Raw genomic sequence first — 23144 nt, forward strand, 5'->3', positions numbered from 1 at the left:
CAGTCGAATATCCTTCAGATTTGTTGAGCCGAATTAAGTTCGTAACTCTTAATAACTGATGAGTGGTTGAATGCCCATGGCGAAACCCAAATTGCTCATCAGCAAAAATAGAATTGTCATTAATATGAACCATCATTTAAAATAATCTTTTCAAACAGTTTGCTTATTGAAGAAAGCAAACTGATTCAGCGATAACTAGAAGCATCAGCTGGATTTTTGGCGGCTTAAAATTGGAACAACTTTGGCGTTTTCCATTTATCTGGAAAGTATGCCAATTGAAAACATTTGTTAAATAAATTAACCAAAAAGGATAAAGAGCTCTCAGGAAGTTTTGATAAGTATGTAGAAAATACCATCATCACCCGGGGCTTTCATATTTTTAAATTTTCTAGTAATAGATCTCACTTCATCCAAATTGGTTCCCAACGAAGGGTCAAAACATTCTCTTGATTGAGAATGTCATCGAAGCTCCGTGTAACCTAATCCTCAATTAGACTAGTGAGACCTAGACTAAAATTATGGGCACTCTCGAACTGCTGAGCAAGTTTTTGAGCCTTTTCGCCATTTGTTAATAAAATTTTAGTTCCCTCTTTAAGCGCTGGAATTGGCTTTTGAGGTTTTTTAAGAATTTTTGTTAATTTCCAAAAGGGTTTCGAACTGGGATCCAACTTCGAGACGTTATTCTTAAAGTTGGTATTTCTCAGAATAGCGAAACGTTTTTTAATTTCATTTTGCAAATCTCGCCAAATAACTTTCAACGCGGGATCGCGAGTTCTTTGGTATTGCCTTCGCCTCACATTTTTCAGACGGATCAGTAGCTGAAGATCGTCATCAATAATAATGGAGTTGAATTTAACTTCACATTTCGGAATTGCAATGCCTCTGGCTTCGACAATTAAATTTGTCAAAGATACGAGAGCATTATCAATATCACTTTTGGTATCGAGAGGAATATCAACATCAAAATTCCTATCGATATACGTTTTGAGAGAATCCCAATCAGCTCTATGATAATTAAAAGTAGAGCTGATTGGATTATAAATGGCTTCTTGTGAGATTTCAAACGTCACAGGAAGGTGATCAGAGTCAAAGTCAGCATGAGTTACCAATTGGCCACACAGCTGACTTGAATCCGTTAAAACTAAATCAATTGTAGAAGGATTTCGACTGGAAGAAAAACAAGTTGGTCCATTGGGATATTGAATAGTATAATATCCCGCAGAACAATCTTCAAATAAAATTTTACCATTGGAATTGCTTTGAGCATTATTCCGTGAACGGTGTTTGGCATTGAAGTCACCAATTACGAAGAATTTTGATTTGTTGCGAGTCAGAATTTGAAGATCAGCTTTCAACAAATTCTTTTGCTGCCCATTGCATTGAAAAGGCAAGTAGGCTGCAATGAAGGAAAATTGTCCAAAATTTGTTTCAACAGAAACTCCCAAGGTTTCAAAAACTTTGGTTTCAAACGAAGAAAATAATTTATGTTTGATACGTCTATTAATGACAATGGCGACCCCACCACAGGCGTTGTCAAGACGATCATTTCTGTAGATAAAATAGTTTGGATCTCTTTTAATGGAGAGTCCTGGTTTTAAATACGTTTCAGTTATAATGGCAATATGCACATTATGAACTGAAAGGAAGTTGAATAATTCATCTTCCTTACCCTTTAGAGAGCGGGCATTCCAATTTAGAACTTTCACACAATTATTTGGATCCATTGAAACGGAGTCCGATAACAATTTTTGTGTGTACTTTTATACCAACCTGAACAGCTTCAGGAATGGTATTTGCTTTGAACATTGCATCAATCATGTGATGCAATTGTTCAGTTAAAAAATCAAAATCGGAAGCCGTCATGCTACCTGAATCGGCAACATGACCATTATTTTCCGTTGGGACATGGGTATAAACCTCATTTTGAGAAGAGAAATTTTGTCTACCAGCAGCGATGTTTGCATACGTAGGTACATTCGAAAAATTGGAATTTACTGAAGTGCTTGCTACCCGTTGACGATCGGCAAAATTTGTTTGTGAATTGTGGTGGGTATGAATTGCTCGACCGGTAACCGGTTTCGAAATTTGAGCGTTTGAAAAATTTCTACCCGTCGAATCTGGGATCCGATTGGAATTTCCCGTCATCAATTTTGCACGGGAATTCAAAACTTTTTTGCGTGAAGAGCATTCCCAGAAATTGGATTTATGATTGCCCCCACAGTTTGCGCACTTAAATTTATTGGAATCTTCTCTCACAGGACATGCGTCCTTGGCGTGAGAGGTTCCACCACAAATCATGCATTTAGCATCCATGTGACAATGTTTGGTTCCATGACCCCACTTTTGGCACTTACGGCACTGGGTAGGGTTTTGGAAATTCCCCCCAGGCCTGCGGAAATGTTCCCATGTAACACGGACATGAGACATAATACAGGCCTTTTCCAAACTTTTCATATTATTTAGTTCACTTTTGTTAAAATGAACTAAATAAAATTCTTGAGAAATGCCCCTTTGGGAAGTACCAGAATGGGATTTCTTTTTCATCTTAATTACTTGGACTGGTGAAAATCCAAGTAATTGAGAAATTTCAATTTTAATCTCATCCAGTGATTTGTCATCACTGGGGAGACCTTTCAAGACGACTTTGAACAATCGCTCAGTTTTGTCGTCGTATGTGAAGAATTTATGGCGCTTCTCAGTTAAATAGTGAAGAAGACGTTTGCGATCGTCAAAGGATCCCGGCAAAACGCGGCAGTCACCCTTCCTAGCAATCTGAAATGAAACCTTGATCCCTGAAGGTTACTCAAAATCTCATTCCGGAACCCAGAAAACTCGGCAACAGATACCACAATTGGCGGAATCCTTTGCTTTTCGCATGAATCGAATCACCTGGGCTAGAGGTAGATTCGATTTGCTCAATTCATCATTAATCAAATCGAACTGATTGCTCAGTTCGATTGGAGAAGAATTATTTCCGATATTAGAGTTAGAAGGAATATCTGAATTCTCCAGCTTCCTTCTATTTTTTCCGCGCTTGGGCAGGACGGTCTTGAAACCTTGTTTCTTTGAAGGAAGTGGAGAATTCAGAGACTCCCCTTCCTCTTGTTTTGTTAATACTCATTGTTGAGCGTGAAGACGTGACATTCTAAGAGGTTTTTTTCCAGAACGGTGTCCCTGCAGGATTACCACCGCTTGTCGGAATTTGACTTCCGCAAACGGGTCCAACGTAAAACGAAGGCACGGGTCCTTGCAAAGATCGTAACGGGATCAGTGGGTACAAATAGCGCTAAGAAGCACCGTTGAAATTAAAATAGCTTCGGGTAGTATTAAAAACTTCCTTCCGCAAAGAGAGAAAGAACCGCACAGCACGAAAGCACGATGCGGTCTTTGAATGGCTAATTTTTTCGCCTATTGTTGAACGCCCATAAGAAATACACATGCGTTCAGCAATAGGCGAAAAAATTAGCCGTTCAACATTTGGCGATTTCTCCTAGTAGTTTTTTTATTCAGAATTTTCAAACTCAATGTAAGGCCTCTTTAGATTGAGGTACCGTCATTTTACCCTTTGAGAAATGGCTTATATCAATTCTCAAAGGCGTGTCCCTTAATCAGTTTCAGCTTCAACAATAAGTGGTATAATACTGATTTTTACCATGCATCGGTACTGAAGTTCAAACATATTTTTGAGCCTTCTTATGAGTTCCGAATTCGTTTTTGTACAGATATCTGATTTCAATGCGTTTGGAATTTCGGAATCTCACCTTTTTACAGAGCTCTACTCAGTCAGAGCTCAGAGGGTTCAGCAGATCCACAATAATCGTATCTGCTTGTTTCCTAATTTATCAGCGCTCTGGAGCTTGGAGATTCATGTCGTCGATTTCGAAACCAGCCAAAGATTGAGTTACACAGCAAATAATTTTGAAAATTCAACGACGTGTAAAACTGCAGGCTACCCTATCAAACGAATTAACATTCGATATTCAATTAAATTTGATTGAATTTTACAAGCAAGCACCGTTTAAATTTATTTTGGTTTAAAATAATAGTAAGATCGATTGAATGTTACGTTTATTTGCATGCTCCAAATATGTGCATGAAAATACATTTAAAATCACAACATATTTTTATCTGTGTACGTTTTATAATTTACTCTATTGACTCTATCCAAAAGTTGCAAAAGATGGGTCATCCAAAAGCAAATTATAGTCGTTCCATACTCTTCCCACCATCTCTCACAAGTATTAACAAGAATAGTAAGAACTAGAGCACAGTGTGGTAGATCTTACTCCATAATGCACCACGAAAAGGCGTCTACCTAGCATTACGGGAAATGATCGCTATTGGAGTTGGGTCGTTCGGCCGAATGCCACTAGGCCGAAAGTTGTTTGGCCCAATATACCATTTGGCCGAACAGATCATTAGGCCGAAAGCCATTTGGCCGAAAGGGTCATTTGGGCGAAAGGGTCGTTTGTCTGAAAGGGTTGTTTGGTCGGAAGGGTCGTTTGGCCGAAAGGGTCATTCGTCCGAAAGAATCATTTGGCCGAAAAGGTCATTCGGACGAAGGGGTCATTTGGCCGAAAGGGACACTTGACCGAAAAGGTCATTTGGCCGAAAGGGACATCAGGCCAAAAGGGTAATTTGGTCGAGGAGGTCATTTGGCCGAAATTTCCCTCCCTGTGTATGGACGAGATTTACGGGATTCCGGAGATTTATGGATTTTAATTTTAAATTTAAATCAATTTCGATCAAAAAGGCCTATAAATTGATTAGATTTGACATTTATTCTAATGCACAAACCACATTTAAAATTACATTTAATCAATGTTTTTTTTTGTTGAGATACTTATTATTCTTATCATAAGATTTTTTCGCACTTATATTAATGAAAAAGGGATTTGGCAGGGGAAATCAATAATCCCACCCTACTGCTCTTTTCGCATTTGTCTTTTGACATTTTTCTTTAAAACTATTTTTTCTTACCCTTCTAATGCCTAAAACCGGCACCGGTACGTTGACTATTGTTTGTTCAATACATTCAAAGTTAATTGCCTATATGCCGGGTATTAAGCCACCCGGAGTGGAATTTAATTACTATGTCTGAAACTTGATTATGCATATGTACAACATGTGATAGATTTAGTTCGGAAAAGGTATTGGAGGGTAACCGCCCCTTCGGTGGGGTTTGATCCCACGACCCCAGTTCGCATGACAGGTGCTTTCCCTACTAAGCTACGAAGGACCTCCGTCGTCCACCTCCGTCCACCGATCCCTCCTCGCTTGTATGGTCGGGTCGGGATCTGACGACCAAACTGGCACAACCTCACACAACCCTACTTCATTGAGCGCCGTTGCTGATGAAGCAAGTGTGTAGGAGCCGGACAATACTAAATACTCATCCTACTTGGTTGGCATGTGTACAAAAATACATATGAGAGAGTTAGTTCTGAGGGTGTATGGCGAGAGATCGGCTGGTACCTGGTGCTGGGAATTTGGTTTCATCAGTACCCGCTAAGCTGCGGTGGACGACGGAGGTCCTTCGTAGCTTAGTAGGGAAAGCACCTGTCATGCGAACTGGGGTCGTGGGATCAAACCCCACCGAAGGGGCGGTTACCCTCTAATACCTTTTCCGAACTAAATCTATCACATGTTGTACATATGCATAATCAAGTTTCAGACATAGTAATATTGTTTGTTATTTTCAATTGTTCAGAAATCCTTAATGCATATCTACTCTTAGACACAGAATTTGAAAATTCCTAATTTTTGAAATATTGAGAGCTTCGTAATTAACTTTTCCTTCGTGTTTTGTCCAGGTTCTTTTAAAGAGTGACATATTTGTAGTTTAGTATTTTTCCACAACTAACTTAATACAATATAAGGTTATGGCGGTGAATGATTCACTCTGAAATATTTCTAATTTCTTACACGGAAAATAAAAATTAAGTCCACACATTTTGAAATTTCCACAGCTCTCGTTTTTCACAAGATTTTTTGACATGCCCCGTTTTTATAATAATAACAATGACGTTCTCCAAATTCATTTTTTTCATCCAAACTTGCCTTGTATACAAAAAAAATCTACTATTCCGAAACATTACAAAGGGGGAAGAAAAGTCATAGTATAAACTTGACGGCAACCCACGTATATGTGCAGCTCTGAAGGATTTTACTGAATGGTATTGCCGTCAAAACTTTTTTATGCGGTCCAAATGGGATTGTACTTGGATTTTTTCTGAACTGGAACCGAAAATAAACTTGTTGAAGACTTTCGAAATTGACTGTTGTTATGGATGTTATTATGCATGTGTCACTGATAGCTTGTCCAGTTATCCAAGATTTTTTTTATATCGAGTAATGGACATTTACAATCAACACTGCAAAGCTATCGACTTTACAATGTCTCGGCAGAATCTTAAAACATATTTTAATAGAATTCGAAATCGCAACACATAAGACAAAAGATATAAGATTTTTTATCTGTACTATATAATCTGTAGTTAATTTTTATTATAAATATATGTTAAATATTTCACAATTTATGTATATTAGCATTAAGAAATGAAAAAAAAAAAATGTGTATATTTATATGTACTAGTCTACGACGGTTGACGAAATTAATAAATAAATAAATAAAATAAATAAAAAAAAAAATAAACAAAAAAAAAATTTCAAACCAATCCATTTAGTGGAAATTAATGTCTTTTTGCTGTATTATAAAATGTAATAAAAATGCACGAAGCCAAAATAGAACTTTTTGGGAACATGCAAGTGTTCTGATTGTTTATGTTGACTTTTTGTAGATTTTTTGGTCAATATTTCAAGAGGTGCTGTAAAAAGCAAAGCGCATATTCTTATTTTTTTTAAACAAATCTAGTCTAGACTATCTTTTGAAAGGGGCCGAACTGTTTTTACTGATTTTTTTCAAATGGATAAAATCGAAAAACGACGCATCCTACAAAAAAGCTTATAAGAGTGACTATCACAAAATCAGTCAAACTTTCTAATAAAAATATTCGAGAAATTCTAAATTAAGCCCTACACTGAGAAAAATCAGTTTTAAAAATTAAAAGTCAATTTGAAAACAGAACGCCTTTTTTGATTTGGACGAAATTTTGTCTCAAGATAGGTGATTATGTTCCCTACCAACCGTCCATACATCGCCAGCTGGACACTTTTAAGGAAAAACAGTTTTTCTAACAAAACTTTTTCTTGTCGGAATTGATTTTTTTTTCAGTGTCTTTAAGGGGTATCAGTGTTCTTGTCCGATTCTGTTTCTCTGTACCATGTACCCCTAAGCTCTGGCCATCCGGAAGATGCTCCCTGACGAACCAAAATCGAGCACAACGCCACGCAAAATCGTTTTCAACGTTCACCGTCAAACGCCCAGATGAGCAGCTGAAATAACCTAAACCCAAATCCCTACCCCGTCCATCCTGTATTAAGTTTTTTAACCTTGAGTCGCCACGAGTATTATGGTCTATGTCCCCTCCCAACTAACTGTTACGATAAGATGATATACCATGTAAAAATATCATACTTGAGAATTGCGGCTCCGCAAAGTGTCACACACGACTGAGCCTACCAAATAAATGAACTGGTAAAAAAAAGGGGTATCAGTGGATTTAACAGATACGTACATACATATATTAGGTATTGCTGTACATTTAAGCAACGTACATTGTTTTGCTCGTAACTGGTTGCAACTAGACAAGCGAAAAAAGGAATATAATATTTTTTTTGTGGTTTGCAAAATCACAAGACGCGTCTCGAAAACCGTCGGAAAATGGTTTGTGGTGGCGCGTCTGAAAGACCGCTGGAAAAATGGTTAGTGGTTTGAAGAACCACAAGGCTTGTTGGTTTGTGATTCGAATTGGTTTGTGATTCGCAAAATCACAATACGCGTCTGGAAGACTGGTGGAAAATGGTTTGTAACTTAGAAAATCGTCAGGCGTGTCTGAAAGGTGTCCGAAAAATGTATTGCAGTTTGTGAAACTACAAGGTGCGTATGGAAGACCAACGGAAAATAATTAACTTTCTAGAAAATTTCAAAGGCCTGCGAGCATTGATTTTGGTTAAGGGCAATCAGTCCCGAATTTTTAATTCTTCTTCTTCTTCTTCTTCTTCTTCTTCTTCTTCTTATTGGCATTACATCCCCACACTGGGACAGAGCTGCCTCGCAGCTTAGTGTTCATTAAGCTTTTCCACAGTTATTAACTGCGAGGTTTCTAAGCCAAGTTACCATTTTTCCATTCGTATATGATGAGACTAACACTATGATACTTTCATGCCCAGGGAAGTCAAGACAGTTTCCAATCTGAAAATTGCCTAGACCGGCACCGGGAATCGAACCCAGCCACCCTCAGCATGGTCTTGCTTTGTAGCCGCGCGTCTTACCGCACGGCTAAGGAGGGCCCCATTTTTAATTCATCATATGCTTTTCCACTCCCATCTTCAATAGGTAAAATACGACATAATACTATCAATACAGTGCTGAAACTAAAGCCGATTGTATAACATAAGAAAGCAAATAATTCTACGATTGTACAACCACTGTGTGCATTATGGTTCTCCGATTTGTAGCTTTGTTGTATAACCACCTTAAAACAAATTTACATCTCATGTAGTCACTTGGCGGCGTTAGTGTGTATAAGACTATCAGTTGAGCTATGATAAAACGAAATCTGATAGAAATGGTGAAAAATATTCTATGCTGGACTGTTTGAAACTGTTCGGAAAGCCAAATATATTATCTGTAAATTTATCTGGGCCTGTACTGACTTAGTAACCATAGCGAGATTACTTGTTGGATCAGATATCTTGGAATTTGCAAAATTAATAAGGTTGCCGGATTTCACAAAGCTATTCGGAAGTTCGAATTTATTATGCGTAAGATTAGTTTGCAGTTATTGGCTAGCAGTACTAGTTTACACGTCTCTCATTTGGGTATAATATTTCAGATTTTGCGGAATTTAAAATAAATGTCATTTGCAAGGCGTTTGCTCGGAAGGTCAACATAAATATGCTGAAGTTCAGATTGATGGTGTACTATAGGCGAAACTAAAAGTTGGATTAAATGTACGGATTTGAAATGGATTTGAATTGGATCTGGATTAGATTTGGGTTAAGATTGGAATGGATTTGAATTGAATCTGGATTGGATTTGAATTTAGATTTGGTTTGGATTGTATTTTGATTGGATTCAGATTTGGATTAGGATTGGATTTGGATTGGATTTGAATTAGATTTGAATTGGATTAGATTTGAATTGGATTGGATTGGATTTGGATTGGATTTGGGTTGGATTTGGATTGGATTTGGATTGGATTGGATTAAGATTGGATTAGGATTGGTTCTGGATTGGATTTGAATTAGATTTGAATTGGATTAGATTTGAAATTGGATTGGATTGGATTTGGATTGGATTTGGGTTGGATTTGGATTGGGTTTGGATTGGATTTGGATTGGATTTGGATTGGATTGGGTTAGGATTGGGTTGGATTGGTTTGGATTGGTTTGGATTGGTTTGGATTGGTTTGGATTGGTTTGGATTGGTTGGATTGGTTTGGATTGGTTTGGATTGGTTTGGTTGGTTTGGATTGGTTTGGATTGGTTTGGATTGGTTTGGATTGGTTTGGATTGGTTTGGATTGGTTTGGATGGGTTTGGTTGGTTTGGATTGGTTTGGTTGGTTTGGTTGGTTTGGATTGGTTTGGATTGGTTTGGATTGGTTTGGTTGGTTTGGTTGGTTTGGATTGGTTTGGATTGGTTTGGATTGGTTTGGATTGGTTTGGATTGGTTTGGATTGGTTTGGATTGGTTTGGATTGGTTTGGATTGGTTTGGATTGGTTTGGATTGGTTTGGATTGGTTTGGATTGGTTTGGTTGGTTTGGATTGGTTTGGATTGGTTGGATTGGTTTGGATTGGTTTGGTTGGTTTGGATTGGTTTGGATTGGTTTGGATTGGTTTGGATTGGTTTGGGTTGAGATTGGAATGGTTTGAATTGAATCTGGATTGGTTTGAATTTGGATTTGGTTTGGATTGTGTTTTGATTGGTTTAGATTTGGATTAGGATTGGTTTGGATTGGTTTGAATTAGATTTGAATTGGATTGGTTTGGATTGGTTTGGATTGGTTTGGATTGGTTTGGATTGGTTTGGATTGGTTTGGATTGGTTTGGATTGGTTTGGATTGGTTTGGATTGGTTTGGATTGGTTTGGATTGGTTTGGATTGGTTTGGATTGGTTTGGATTGGTTTGGATTGGTTTGGATTGGTTTGGATTGGTTTGGATTGGTTTGGATGGGTTGGATTGGTTTGGATTGGTTTGGATTGGTTTGGGTTGAGATTGGAATGGTTTGAATTGAATCTGGATTGGTTTGGTTGGATTTGGTTTGGATTGTATTTTGATTGGTTTAGATTTGGATTAGGATTGGTTTGGATTGGTTTGAATTAGATTTGAATTGGATTGGATTGGTTTGGATTGGTTTGGGTTGGTTTGGATTGGGTTTGGATTGGTTTGGATTGGTTTGGATTGGATTGGTTTAGATTGGATTAGGATTGGTTGGATTGGTTTGAATTAGATTTGAATTGGATTAGATTTGGTTGGATTGGTTGGATTTGGATTGGGTTTGGATTGGTTGGATTGGTTTGGATTGGTTTGGATTGGATTGGTTGGCTTGGTTTGGATTGGATTGGATTGGTTGGTTTGGATTGGTTTGGATTGGTTTGGATTGGTTTGGATTGGTTTGGATTGGTTTGGATTGGTTTGGATTGGTTTGGATTGGTTTGGATTGGTTTGGATTGGTTTGGATTGGTTTGGATTGGTTTGGATTGGTTTGGATTGGTTTGGATTGGTTTGGATTGGTTTGGATTGGTTTGGATTGGTTTGGATTGGTTTGGATTGGTTTGGATTGGTTTGGTTGGTTTGGTTGGTTTGGATTGGTTTGGATTGGTTTGGTTGGTTTGGATTGGTTTGGATTGGTTTGGTTGGTTTGGATTGGTTTGGATTGGTTTGGATTGGTTTGGATTGGTTTGGATTGGTTTGGTTGGTTTGGATTGGTTTGGATTGGTTTGGATTGGTTTGGATTGGTTTGGATTGGTTTGGATTGGTTTGGATTGGATTTGGATTGGTTTGGATTGGTTTGGATTGGTTTGGATTGAATTTGGATTGGTTTGGATTGGTTTGGATTGGTTTGGATTGGTTTGGATTGGTTATTGGATTGGATTTGGATTGGATTTGGATTGGATTTGGATTGGATTTGGATTGGATTTGGATTGGATTTGGATTGGATTTGGATTGGATTTGGGTTAGATTTGGTTTTGGGGGCAGCGGGAACTTTGTCTAAGGGCTTGACGATCCCTCTCAGGCCATCTGCGAGTAGTAAAGCTTGCCTAGGATGTGGTGGGGTTTGATTGTGGGCCCTGTTAAATTCCTATAAAAAGCTGCCTGTATCCGCAAGTAGGCCCCATCAAAGCGACCGTGTGCCGCTCAAAGCACACAAGCACAAGTCCAGGTGTTAGGTGGGACACAAAACAGACCTGACACGACGGCCCTCCGACGAGACAGGAACTTTGCGCAGGCCCAATAAGCCGCCTTCAAAAACAACCATTACGAACGACATAGCAGATAATACGACTCGATATAATCGACAAAGACCTAGGCGACGAATAAAGGATCATTGTTGGAAGCTTGGAACATGGAACTGCAATCTAGGTTTCGCAGGTTGCGACAGGATGATCTACGATGAACTACATCCCCGCAACTCAGACGTCGTGGTGCTGCAGAAAAGCGAGCATCGAGCGGCTACCTTCTACCAAAGCTGTGGCACCACCAACGAGTTGAGATCCGGCTTCATAGTGCTGAGTAAGATGCGCCTACGTGTGATTGGGTGGCAGCCAATCAACGCAAGAATGTACAAGGGGATAAAAGGCCGTTTCTTCAACTATAGCATCATCAACGTGCACTGCTCACACAAAGGGAGACCCGATGACGAGAAAGAAACGTTCTACGCACGGCTGGAGGGACGTCAAAATCGTCATCGGTGACATTAACGCACAGGTAGGAAGGTCATCGGACCAGATAGTCTGCACACCGTATCGAATGATAACGGCCAACGATGCATAAACTTCTCAGCCACCCGCGGAATGGTAGTCCGAAGCACCTTTTTTCCCCGCAAAAAATATCCACAAGGCTACCTGGAGATCACCTAACCAAGAAACGGAAAACCAAATCGACCACGTTCTAATCGACGGTAAATTCTTCTCCGACTTCACGAACGTCCACACTAACTGCAGTGCGAATATTGAATCCGACCACAACCTAGTTGCAGTATGTCTGCGCTCAAAACTCTCGACGGTGTACAACACGCGTCGTAGTCGAACGCCGCGGTTTAATATTGGGCGGCTACAAGACGTGACACTCCCAACGGAAGAGCAACTAGGTGCAGCGTCTCTTGAAGAAGGCTAGAGAGATATTCGATCCGCCATTGCTAGCACCGCAACCGCTGCGCTTGGCACGGTGCCCTCGGGTAAGACTGGTATGACGGCGAATATGAGCAGAGAAGAATGGAAAATGCCCGAGATTGCTGTAACCCCGCATGAGGGCGAACGAGGCACGATACAAACGGGCGCGGAACAGACAAAACTCGATTTTTCGGTGGAGTAAAAACCAAAAGGAAGATTGAGACCGTGAAGAGACGGAGCAACTGTACCGCGCTAATAACGCACGAAAGTTCTATGAGAAGTTAAACCGTTCACGTAAGGGCCACGTGCCCCAGCCCGATATGTGTAAGGACATAAACGGGAACCTTCTTTCGAACGAGCGTGAGGTAATCCAAAGGTGACGGCGGCACTACGAAGAACACCTGAATGACGATGTTGCAGACGAAGATGGCGGTATGGTAATGAACATAGGAGAACGCGCGCAGGACATAATTTTACCGGCTGCGGATCTCCAGAAAATCCCGGAGGAGTATGGCAGCTAATGCACGAACACGGATTCCCGGATAAACTGACACGGTCGATCGAGGCGACGATGGATCGGGTGATGTGCGTAGTTCGAGTTTCAGGGGCATTCTCGAATTCCTTCGAAACACGCAGAGGGTTACGGCAAGGTGATGGTCTTTCGTGTCTGCTATTCAACATCGCTTTGGAAGGGGTAATACGAAGAGCAGGGATTAACACGAGTGGTAAATTTTTTATTAAGTCCGTTCAGCTATTTGGCTTCGCCGACGACATAGATATTTTGGCACGTAACTTTGAGAAGATGGAAGAAGCCTACATCAGACTGGAGAGGGAAGCTAAGCGGATCGGACTATCCATCAACACGCCGAAGACGAAGTATATGATAGTAAGAGGGTCCAGAGAAAACAATGTGAGCCACCCACCACGAGTTTGCATCAGTGATGACGAAATCTAGGTGGTAGGTGAATTTGTGTACTTGGTGACTGCCGAAAATGATGCCAACAGAGAAATTCGGAGACGCATAGTAGCTGGAAATCGTACGTACTTTGGACTCCGCAAGACGCTCTGATCGAATAGAGCTCGCCGCCATACCAAACTGACAATCTACAAAATGCTCATTAGACCGGCTGTCCTCTACGGACACGAGACCTGGACGATGCTCGCGGAGCACCAACGTGCACTGGGAGTTTTCGAAAGGAAAGTGCTGCGTACCATCTATGGTGGGTGCAGATGGCGGACGGTACGTTGAGGAGGCGAATGAACCACGAGTTGCACGAGCTGCTGGGAGAACCACCCATCGTTCACATCGTGAAAATCGGACGACTACGGTGGGCCGGGCACGTAGCCAGAATGTCGGACAATAAACCGGTGAAAATGGTTCTCGACAATGATCCGACGGACACAAGAAGGCGAGGTGCGCAGCGGGCAAGGTGGATCGATCAGGTGGAAGATGACTTGCGAACTCTCCGTAGACTGCGTGGTTGGCGACGTGTAGCCATGGGCCGAGCCGAATGGAGAAGTCTCTTATATACCGCACAGGTAACTTCGGCCTTAGTCTCAATAAATAATAATGTGTATGTGTAAAGAAGTTGTAGTCGTGGTAGTTGAAAAATTAGCAACCGGAAAATCGTCTAGGCCGGACCTGGCTTGACTCAGCTACCGACCCTCAGTATGGTTTGGCAGTATGGCACCATATAAAAAAAACATTTGTGTGAGAAAAATCATACATGGTGGGAGGGTGCTTTGAAAAACCCCGAAACAATGATTACGTATTTAGTGTACGACCCCTAAGACCATTCAATCTGAAAATCAATTGTTTTCAAAAATGGATTTCATTGGACCATATTCACCGTAGTACATAAAAGAATATTATATAGAAATGACATCCGTAGTAGCTAATCATCCGTCTAACATGCTGCTGTCGTGGATTCGAGTTTTACCAAAGGATAGTGGTTGTCTCACATTTTAATCTAGATTCCCTTGCCTCTTTCCATTGAGGGCACTCCCGATGCAATACCATAACCAAATCAACCAGATAATATTATTCCGACGTTTGCAGGTTTGTAACAGACAGACATGATCTGGTGATACAACCATTGACTGTCTCGGGGAAGTGAATGTCCACGATAATGTCTGCTTCGAGGTCAACAGCCAAGAGGATATTCCCAGAACTCCGATGTCATCGTGTAGCGAAAATGTACTCTTGTTCAAGAAAATGTGATATTTCTACTCTAGTTTATTAAAAACAATGAATAAAACAAAATAAAACAAGCAAAAAAAATTGCGAGCATGCCACCATTAGTATTACTTTATATAACGCTTAGGTAAAACCCACTAATGGCTTTATAATCAAGCAATCAAAAGCGGAAAAGTTTGTCAAGTTTCCAAAATCAAAAACAAAACTTTCAATCCACCTCATGTATCCGTTCGTTCATCCCAATCCAATTACTCATCCCCCAGCATCCGTATTCAATCATCGTAATGGCAGCTTGTTGCTGCTCACGTTCCTCCTGTTTTACGGCTTTCCTAAGCGTCGCATTAATGCACTATTTATGTCAAAACAACGCCCTTCACGGCTGCTTCCTTTAGCGAATCGGAAAACAACCAAACCCTGTTACCGAACATCTAAGCTCCACAGCGAGAGATTTCAGGACGGGGACGAAACTTACCATGCTGTTGTGTGCGCTGCGATGACGAAGCGTCCGACGCTGGTTTCGAGCAGAGTGAGAACATGCTTGCTTGTGGCTTGTGCTGTGATTAGGATTTATGAACAGTTTCTCGAGTGTCACTACCGACTATGACAGCGACGAAAGCGATGATGATGATGATTGAAGCTTCAAGTACAGAGAATTCTAATCAGCACATTCCACGAAATTTCCGCAAAATCTTCAACTTGATACACCCATTAACTGTATTTCATCTTCGTTATTCTGAACACAAAAATCCCCTCCGTGCGAACACACAGAAATTTCACTTTTTCAGAGTTTCACTTTTATTGCCCTCGATAGAACTGTGGGGCCAGCAGCAGCAACAACCCTGGCTAACACCTGATGACAACTTGCGGGGAGCTTTTTAGCATAATATTCCCATCTACGAGAAGCGAAATATCACAACAAATACACCGCGTGATACCACTACTGTAAGGACAACGAAGGGGCCACGGCCTGAAGCTAGGAAACAACCGACTGACACGCACTTTTCCACTTGAACAAACGGATCATCCACAGCACCGAGAAAGCTATCACGCGAACCCACTTCCGGATGATTAACCTCTTGCTCTTGAGCACGCAGCGTATTCTTCCTCGCGGTCACGCCCTGGAAATCTTCGCCGTATTCGCCAAGAAAATTGCCGATATTGCCAATTTCACTTATAATGATGATGAAGACTCTGCACTGCCCAATCACAAGCGCCCAAATTTAGCCTCCGCTGCTCCTCGTTCGCACGGGAGGACCGCACACCGACGACGACGACAACGGCACGGGGAGGCAACTGCCAAACCTAAACTGATGGTGAAACACTTCGCGGGAACTCGCGGAACAGGAAACGCTTGCTCACTGGCTGCCGGCCGAAACTCTACTGACGGACTGACTGATGGCTGCTGGATGACTTCACTGAATGGATCCAGCTGTGGCGGATTGGATGTGGTAATGGTTCTCGGTGGACTGATGCTGGAGCTGCTGCCGATGCGAAACGAGAGCAGGTCATGAATGAAGCAGTGCTTCCCAGCCAAAGTGTCTTCTGGTTCACACATCCTGGAATGTGGATGCACTCGATAAGAGGACACCGAGAGAGGCCGAGATTTAGTGGGACTCTATAGTTGGGTCGCCGCGTGTGTTGGTGTGTTTGAGAGCGTGTCTCATCCGCGGAGTTTTGCAAGAGATGGAGAGAAAGGACCAAATATATTTGCGAAGCGAAGGGATATTTTTGCTAACGTAGGGTAAGACGGTATAATGCGCCCCACCTGGCCAAAGCGCCCCCCTTTGATTTCTAGAAAACTATAACTAACTAAAGGTCAAATTCAGTTGGTACCTATAAATATTTGTAAAACCATCATCCTATGTGAATATGGGAATATTTTTGTATAACATAATGAAAATATTTGCTAAATACAAAAAGTCACAGTTTTGATGTAACTTTTTATGTTTGTATGCTCAACATTCTGGAGCGACTCTAGCATACTGTCCGCAAAACTTGAAATGGAACACTCAGTTGGGCAACGAAACAACTTTTCTCAGTGGTTAATTTGATATAAAATTGCTTCCATCTTCAAAAATGTAACGATTTTTGAAAACATGTTTCACTGGCCAAAACGCCCCAGTGTATGCAGGACGCTGGACGATATACCCTTACCAACTGGACACAAGCGCAGCGAGCCTGCAGCATTTGCTTCCAAATGGTATGGAAAATATTGAAATGTAATTCACACCTGCTTAAATGGACCTATGTTGGTTTTTTAATGTCAAGCGCATAAGGATTTGTAGCCTTTTTATTATGGGATTGATAAAATACTAATGAAGGGCTATTAAATGACTTTGGTGGAGGTGGGGCGTATTGCCCAGGCACTTTTTAAAATTCATTTTTTCACGACTTTTCAAAAATGCTTTATTACGTGTTACCTGTAATATTTTTATATGACTACTCACGGGCAATGCATTTGCGACTTCCTGGACTACCAAATAACACAAAGTTTGCATAAATTGCGTTGAAAAGTAAAAAGTTATCAAGGAGTTGCCTTAGGGGGGCATATTATACCGTCTTACCCTAATACCAGAATCAAATGGAGTTGAGCTAGGGTGGTTCTAATGAAGCTTTGGATTTATTTTATAGAATAATTTTATTGAATTGGGTCATCCTTTGGGAAAAAGTTTCTTTTAAAGTTTTGTGTGCATCGTTGTGTCATATTCATTGGAATATTAAAAGATTAAAATATAGCAAACATAAGTTAATTTAAAAAAAAAACAATATTTCCACTCAGTGCCGTTATGTCGATTTTCCATGCTGATACGCAAATTGGTTCTTACTCAATGGATTCGAAATAAGATAAATATTTTGATTTAATGTACTACCTGTAACCGCATATTTGTCCCATATGAACAGGAAACCCAGCAAAGATAAACTACGTGAACTACGTCTAAGGGGAAGACTCGGATACAGGTTGTAAAGCTAAAATTTCCAAATTCGAGACCGTCCCGAAATTAGAAGAGATTTCCTCCTTCTAAAGCTAAATATCACCACGAGACCGAAAGCGAACAAGTACCGTGAGGGAAAGTTGAAAAGCACTCTGAATACAGTATTGACCCGATTTTGTCACTCCCCGATTTTGTCTACCCCCGGTTTTATCACGTTTTCGACCCGATTTTATCACGTCCTGATTTTGTCACGTTTTCGACCCGATTTTGTCACCCCAAAAAATTTTAATCTTTTTTTTTATTTTCGTAAATAATACCGCAAACAACGTTGATTCCCATGCAATATCTTTCACCGCCTGTAATTTATTATAAATGACTTCTGAGTACCTGGGAAGGATTCTGTAAGCATTTTCGACAAGAAATAACGGGTACCGTTCACGCATTTTGCCTTTCCAAGACATAAAATGATTCATATTTGTGAAATGAATTAAAAAATTTAAAATAATTTTTTTCCCGATTTTGTCACATACCCTGTTTTATCACCCCAAAATTCACCAGGGGGGTGATAAAATCGGGATATTACTGTATAGAGTCAAAAAGTACGTGAAACTGACAAGGGCTCAAGCCCGTTGAAATCAATTATCCGAGCGGAGACATTCTTCAAACGCTAATAACGACTTTGTTTTTCGATGAATTTTCGAGATTTTTTTATTAATCGATTCGGAAACTCTCCAGAAATTTTCCAATTACATCGATACTATTGATTATCAACGTTAGACTAATAACAGGATTTTACACATGAGATAGTTGATCCGAGTTTTCTTCAAAGTACAAAACATAAACGCTTGGCGACAGTAGATTCTGCAGCGTTTAACAAATTAGTATTTACATGACGCTACAATTATCATTGCACCAAAAGGGTTTTCGTAGTTTTAGTCGGGTGGTTGTGTCTTGTACACAACACTTCTGATTTATTATTCTTTTATGCGCTTCTAGAAAATTCTTCCTGGGCCCATAACCTATGGAATAGGAACTTCGTTCTGTAGTCGTATTGAAGCTTCCTTCTTGTTCAATGGTCAGAAGCAGAATGAACAATTTATTCTAGAGGGCTTATTATTCTACATGTCAAATTAAGCATTACCTACTTGGTACTAAATAGAATTGTGGTGGCCGTGTTGCTGCGCTCCATCATGTCAGGATGTCACACCTTGGAGTATAGTAGAGTCGCTGCCTAGCTTCCATCATTCAGTTCAATCAATCATCATTTGGGAAGATCCAATGATTACGTAACGCAAAAATTAAGCATTTTCAACTGCCCCTCCCTCCTATGTCACACTTTTTGTACGAAACATCTGAAATTTTTTTATAAATCGTCACACTTCGCTCAATTCCCCTACCCCCTCTAAGCGTTACGTAATTTGTGGACGAAGAGTTTTCAACCATTGGAAATCATTTTCTGGGCAGAGTTACAGAACTAGTCAGTGCTATTTGTACTTTGCGGAATGTTCCTCTTAAATTAACTCTCTTGTATAAAATGCTAGGCTCTAAAAAGGTTCGATTTATTTTCAACAGTGCGTCTTCGATTAATAAGTTACGCCATGCATACTACATTCCTTTTTCGTACGACAAGGCCATTTCGTTTGAGGAACGAGACACAACCGACTCAAGTTTTTCTGACGTATTGCCTTCGATCTCGCTCCGATCTCCAACGACTTGCAACTGCAACAGCTCAGGACCTGATGCCCTTCATTTACACTGTACAAGCAGGATTTAGAAACAGTCTTCCTCTTCGTATAAATATTTTCCTGCTTGAACGTGCCTTGCGTTTCGTTGACATAAGTATATACAGTAGACCTCTTCATGTTTTCAAAAAGTATCAAAAATTCAACCGGTCAGCCCAGAATCACAATTCACATGCTAAAATAAGTCTCCTGTCAAATTTTCAGCTAATTTGGATAAAATTTCGAGGTGGCTCAAGTCGATTTAGTGTTTTTTGGCTATTTTCAATTTTGGAAAAAATCTAACAAGAGATATAAACATCGAAAACTATCGTAACAACCTCTATACGGAACCTACGGGTGTGCTCTACAAGTCTTGTAAACATTGCAATTCGTTCCGTTCACATTTTGTCCATGTTAAAGTGATTTTCAAGCTTTTAAGTACAAAAAATACTGTTTCCCTCAAAAGTCGTTGTTCTAAAAAATTCTTGAGTTTATGACAAATGATTGCTAATTTATTTTATTAAAGCCTGTCCACGTTAAATTTCGGACAGTCAGATAATGTTCAATCCATTTGTCGCCATTTCATCAGTTTGGACGAGAGCTAAAACATGCTGAAAGCAGCGGTTAAGCGAAGAGATTGAGCTGTCATGTAAATAGTTCGTCTCAGTGGTTGGTAAAAATGTTTAAAAATCGCGTTGGATGATGGGAGTCCGAAATTTAACGTGGACAGGCTTTATTATTCCTCTTTTTTCCCTGAAAATTTGAGTAATATAATTGTCACTGTGCGATTATTCGTTAAACTCTTAAAAATCAGAAGCTGAACATTTGTCATAAATTTGCACGTTAGGATTTCTTCAAACAAGTTGTTCGAACAAAACATAAATCAAATCATATGATATTTGATGCTTACAACAAACAATTTCCAAATTTTGTTAATTTCACCATATGTCTGCATGCTTTTGTGCATCGTAGTAACAAGTGAAATCGAAGCTTCTGTGTTTGAACAACTTGTTTAAAGAAATCTAAGCGTGCAAATTTATTACAAATGTTCAGCTTCTAATTTTTAATTTAAGTGTAGCTGTATACAATGTATGTGTATGCGAAGTTCCAATTCCATTGCTCAATATCCGTTGCTCCTCTAAAGTACTGAAGAGTCAGTAAAAGATGTGATGCACGATTACTGCTCTTAATAACGGACAACTCGTTGAAAGACACTTTAGACTTGGACCCATTATTTTTACCGACATCCCAATTGGTCAAGCAAGGAGAATCAAAGTTAAAAGTAACAGTTCGAAAAGTAGCAAATAACCCGGTCATAAGAATGGCTGGTGCTACCCTACCCTTTCACAAATTTTGACGTAGGATTACGTCTCTCCAGAACATAGGGGGTCATTCTGCAGTTTTAAATCTGAGACCGTCAAGAAAAGTGGTCAGGAAGTATGGGCTAATAACTCAGCCGTCTTTCAACCGATTTTAAAGATTGTTAATCGATCGACGAACTCTTTAAGATTTTGCTCAACTATCGAAAAAATGCATTCAAGGTGCTAAACTATTGACAAATTGAATTTTACTAGGCACTGAAAAATCGGTAAACCAACCAACCGCGTATGTGCATCGCTAGCACAGACATCAAAATCGTGCAACTTACGGGCTCGACTCCAATCCTCAGTTCAATTAAATTTTCTCGGAGAGCGGGCACAACGATGACGCCCGTAGCAGCAGTCTCAGCAGAAAGCGGAACATCGAGAGGCCATCGCCAAAAGCAACAATCTTCGGAGTATTGTTTAGTTACTGTTAGTGGCGCATTGTGGAAAGAAAATCGGTTCTTCTCAGGACCAAAATTTTATGAGAAGAAAGAGTTGATTGCGAAAATGGCATCGATTACGGTCCCCGGATACCAGTAGCACTATTGAAAATGTTTTCTTAATAGTGGCTATTTAGCAGTGAACTTTTTACGCAAGGTACGGACTATCGTTTGTTTGCTATATGCATGATTAGAAAAGCGCATTGTGGATCAAAATCGATTCTTGACAAATCTACCATTGTACGCAAGAGAAGGTAGAGCCGAAATATTTTCTTCAAAGTGCACATCCGCTTGGCGACGGTATAAAGTTGGAATAGGTAGCAGTAAAAGTGCGGGAAGTAAACAATGATGACGTCTCATATCATTGAATTGCATTAGCAGTCAAATGAGATTTCCCAAGATTCTGATTTCGGTATACTTGCTGTTTATTATTGGAAAGGCGCGTCATTGGAAACAAAATCATCGTTTTACACGAGAGAAGGTTGAGCCGAGACAAAAATCTGCAAAAAATGCAAATCATAATCACTTGGTGACGGGCAAAATTCTTTGTCGGTAGCAGCCCATGCGCTCCTTAAATAGAGACGTTGCAAAACAATGCATTAGAATAGATGACGTTTATCGTGTTCCAGCGGTAAATCATTAATTGGCTGACAGTGGCATCAGTAGTGGAAATTCATTTCAAAATTTTGATTTCCGCGTTTTAAGTGAAGCTACTTTCTCGTTCATTCACTAGGAGCTGACTTACGACTGACTCCAAAACGGTGGGCTTCGCCAGCTCGACACGCACGAAGATGTCATTTACGAGGTTGTTTATAATGCTTGATGATGTTTCTCTGAGCCTTGCTGCCGCCGCTCGTAGCAATTATCGTCACTGCCTTTCCACCGCCGGTGATGTCTGGTTGGCACTGCGATGCAATTGTCCTGCCGATTTTCCGAGAAAATCAGACTACGGCTGGTCAGAATACGTTTGCATGGAGTCCGAGGCCCCGCCCCTTTGGGAGCCGTATCATTGGCATCGGCTTGCTTGCTCCGCCTTTCTTTCGTTCGATGCCAGTGCTTTTGTACATAACCAGGGCCTCTTCTTCTCCTTCTTCTTCTTCTTCTTCTTCTTCTTTTACTTCTTCAAAGTGCAAATTATAATCGCTTGGCATCGGCTTGCTTGCCCCGCCTTTCTTTCGTTCGATGCTAGTGCTTTCGTACATAACCAGGGCCTCTTCTTCTCATTCTTCTTCTTCTTCTTTTACTTCTTCAAAGTGCATGGAGTCCAAGGCCCCGCCCCTTTAGGAGCCGTATCATTGGCATCGGCTTGCTTGCTCCGCCTTTCGTTCGTTCGATGCCAGTGCTTTCGTACATAACCAGGGGCCCTTCTTCTTCTTCGTCTTTTACTTCTTCAAAGTGCAAATTATTATCGCTTTGCGTCGGCAGCAGCGCAAGCGCTCTTCGGAGGGGGATGCTGCGAGAATTGATTCGCATGGATGGTGTCTATCGCGTTTTAGCGGTAACTTATCGAGTGACTGATATTGGGGTTAGTAGCAATGAAATGAAATTTTCTCTAGATTCTGCTACGGTTTTGTCGTTGCTTGTGATTGGGAAGGTGCATTGCTGATCATAATTTCACACGAGAGAAGATTGAGCCGAGACAAATATTTTTCAAAGTACAAATCATAAGCTTTGTTGCTGCTTATGATTGGATAGGCGAATTGTGGAAAACAAATCGATTCTTATCATAACCATCATATTACATGGGAGAAGTTTGAGCTGAGGCGAATTTTCTTCAAAGTGCAATTCATAATTGCTTGAGAGCAACAGAACAACGCCGTATTCAAATAAATATGAAAATGGCTAACAGCTGAGTAAATTTTCAATCGAATATCATCTTTAATCCCAGCACCTACTAATCTAAGAACCTACAGAGATTTCATCTGGTCCATGAAGCAGTTTCTCTATATGGGTTGTGCTTCGGATCCAACTATAGCGACTATTCTGGTTGGCACGTACTTCTCCTTCCGCCGGCCTATTTTGTAGATTATC

At 40.4% G+C, this 23144-nt stretch overlaps 1 protein-coding gene across 1 annotated transcript in view; it reads right to left on the bottom strand.

The window, feature by feature from the left end:
* Window positions 1-16148, bottom strand: part of LOC134206327 (uncharacterized) — a 380581-nt gene extending 364433 nt beyond the window's left edge. Inside the window, exon 1 of the mRNA XM_062682026.1 lies at window positions 15128-16148. Coding sequence (XP_062538010.1) covers window positions 15128-15191 — 64 coding nt within the window. The 5' untranslated portion in view covers window positions 15192-16148. The remainder of the gene's footprint in view (window positions 1-15127) is intronic.
* Window positions 16149-23144: the final 6996 nt, after the last annotated feature.

The sequence above is a fragment of the Armigeres subalbatus genome, chromosome 1, assembly GCF_024139115.2.
Source record: "Armigeres subalbatus isolate Guangzhou_Male chromosome 1, GZ_Asu_2, whole genome shotgun sequence".
Classification (NCBI taxonomy): Eukaryota; Metazoa; Arthropoda; class Insecta; order Diptera; family Culicidae; genus Armigeres; species Armigeres subalbatus.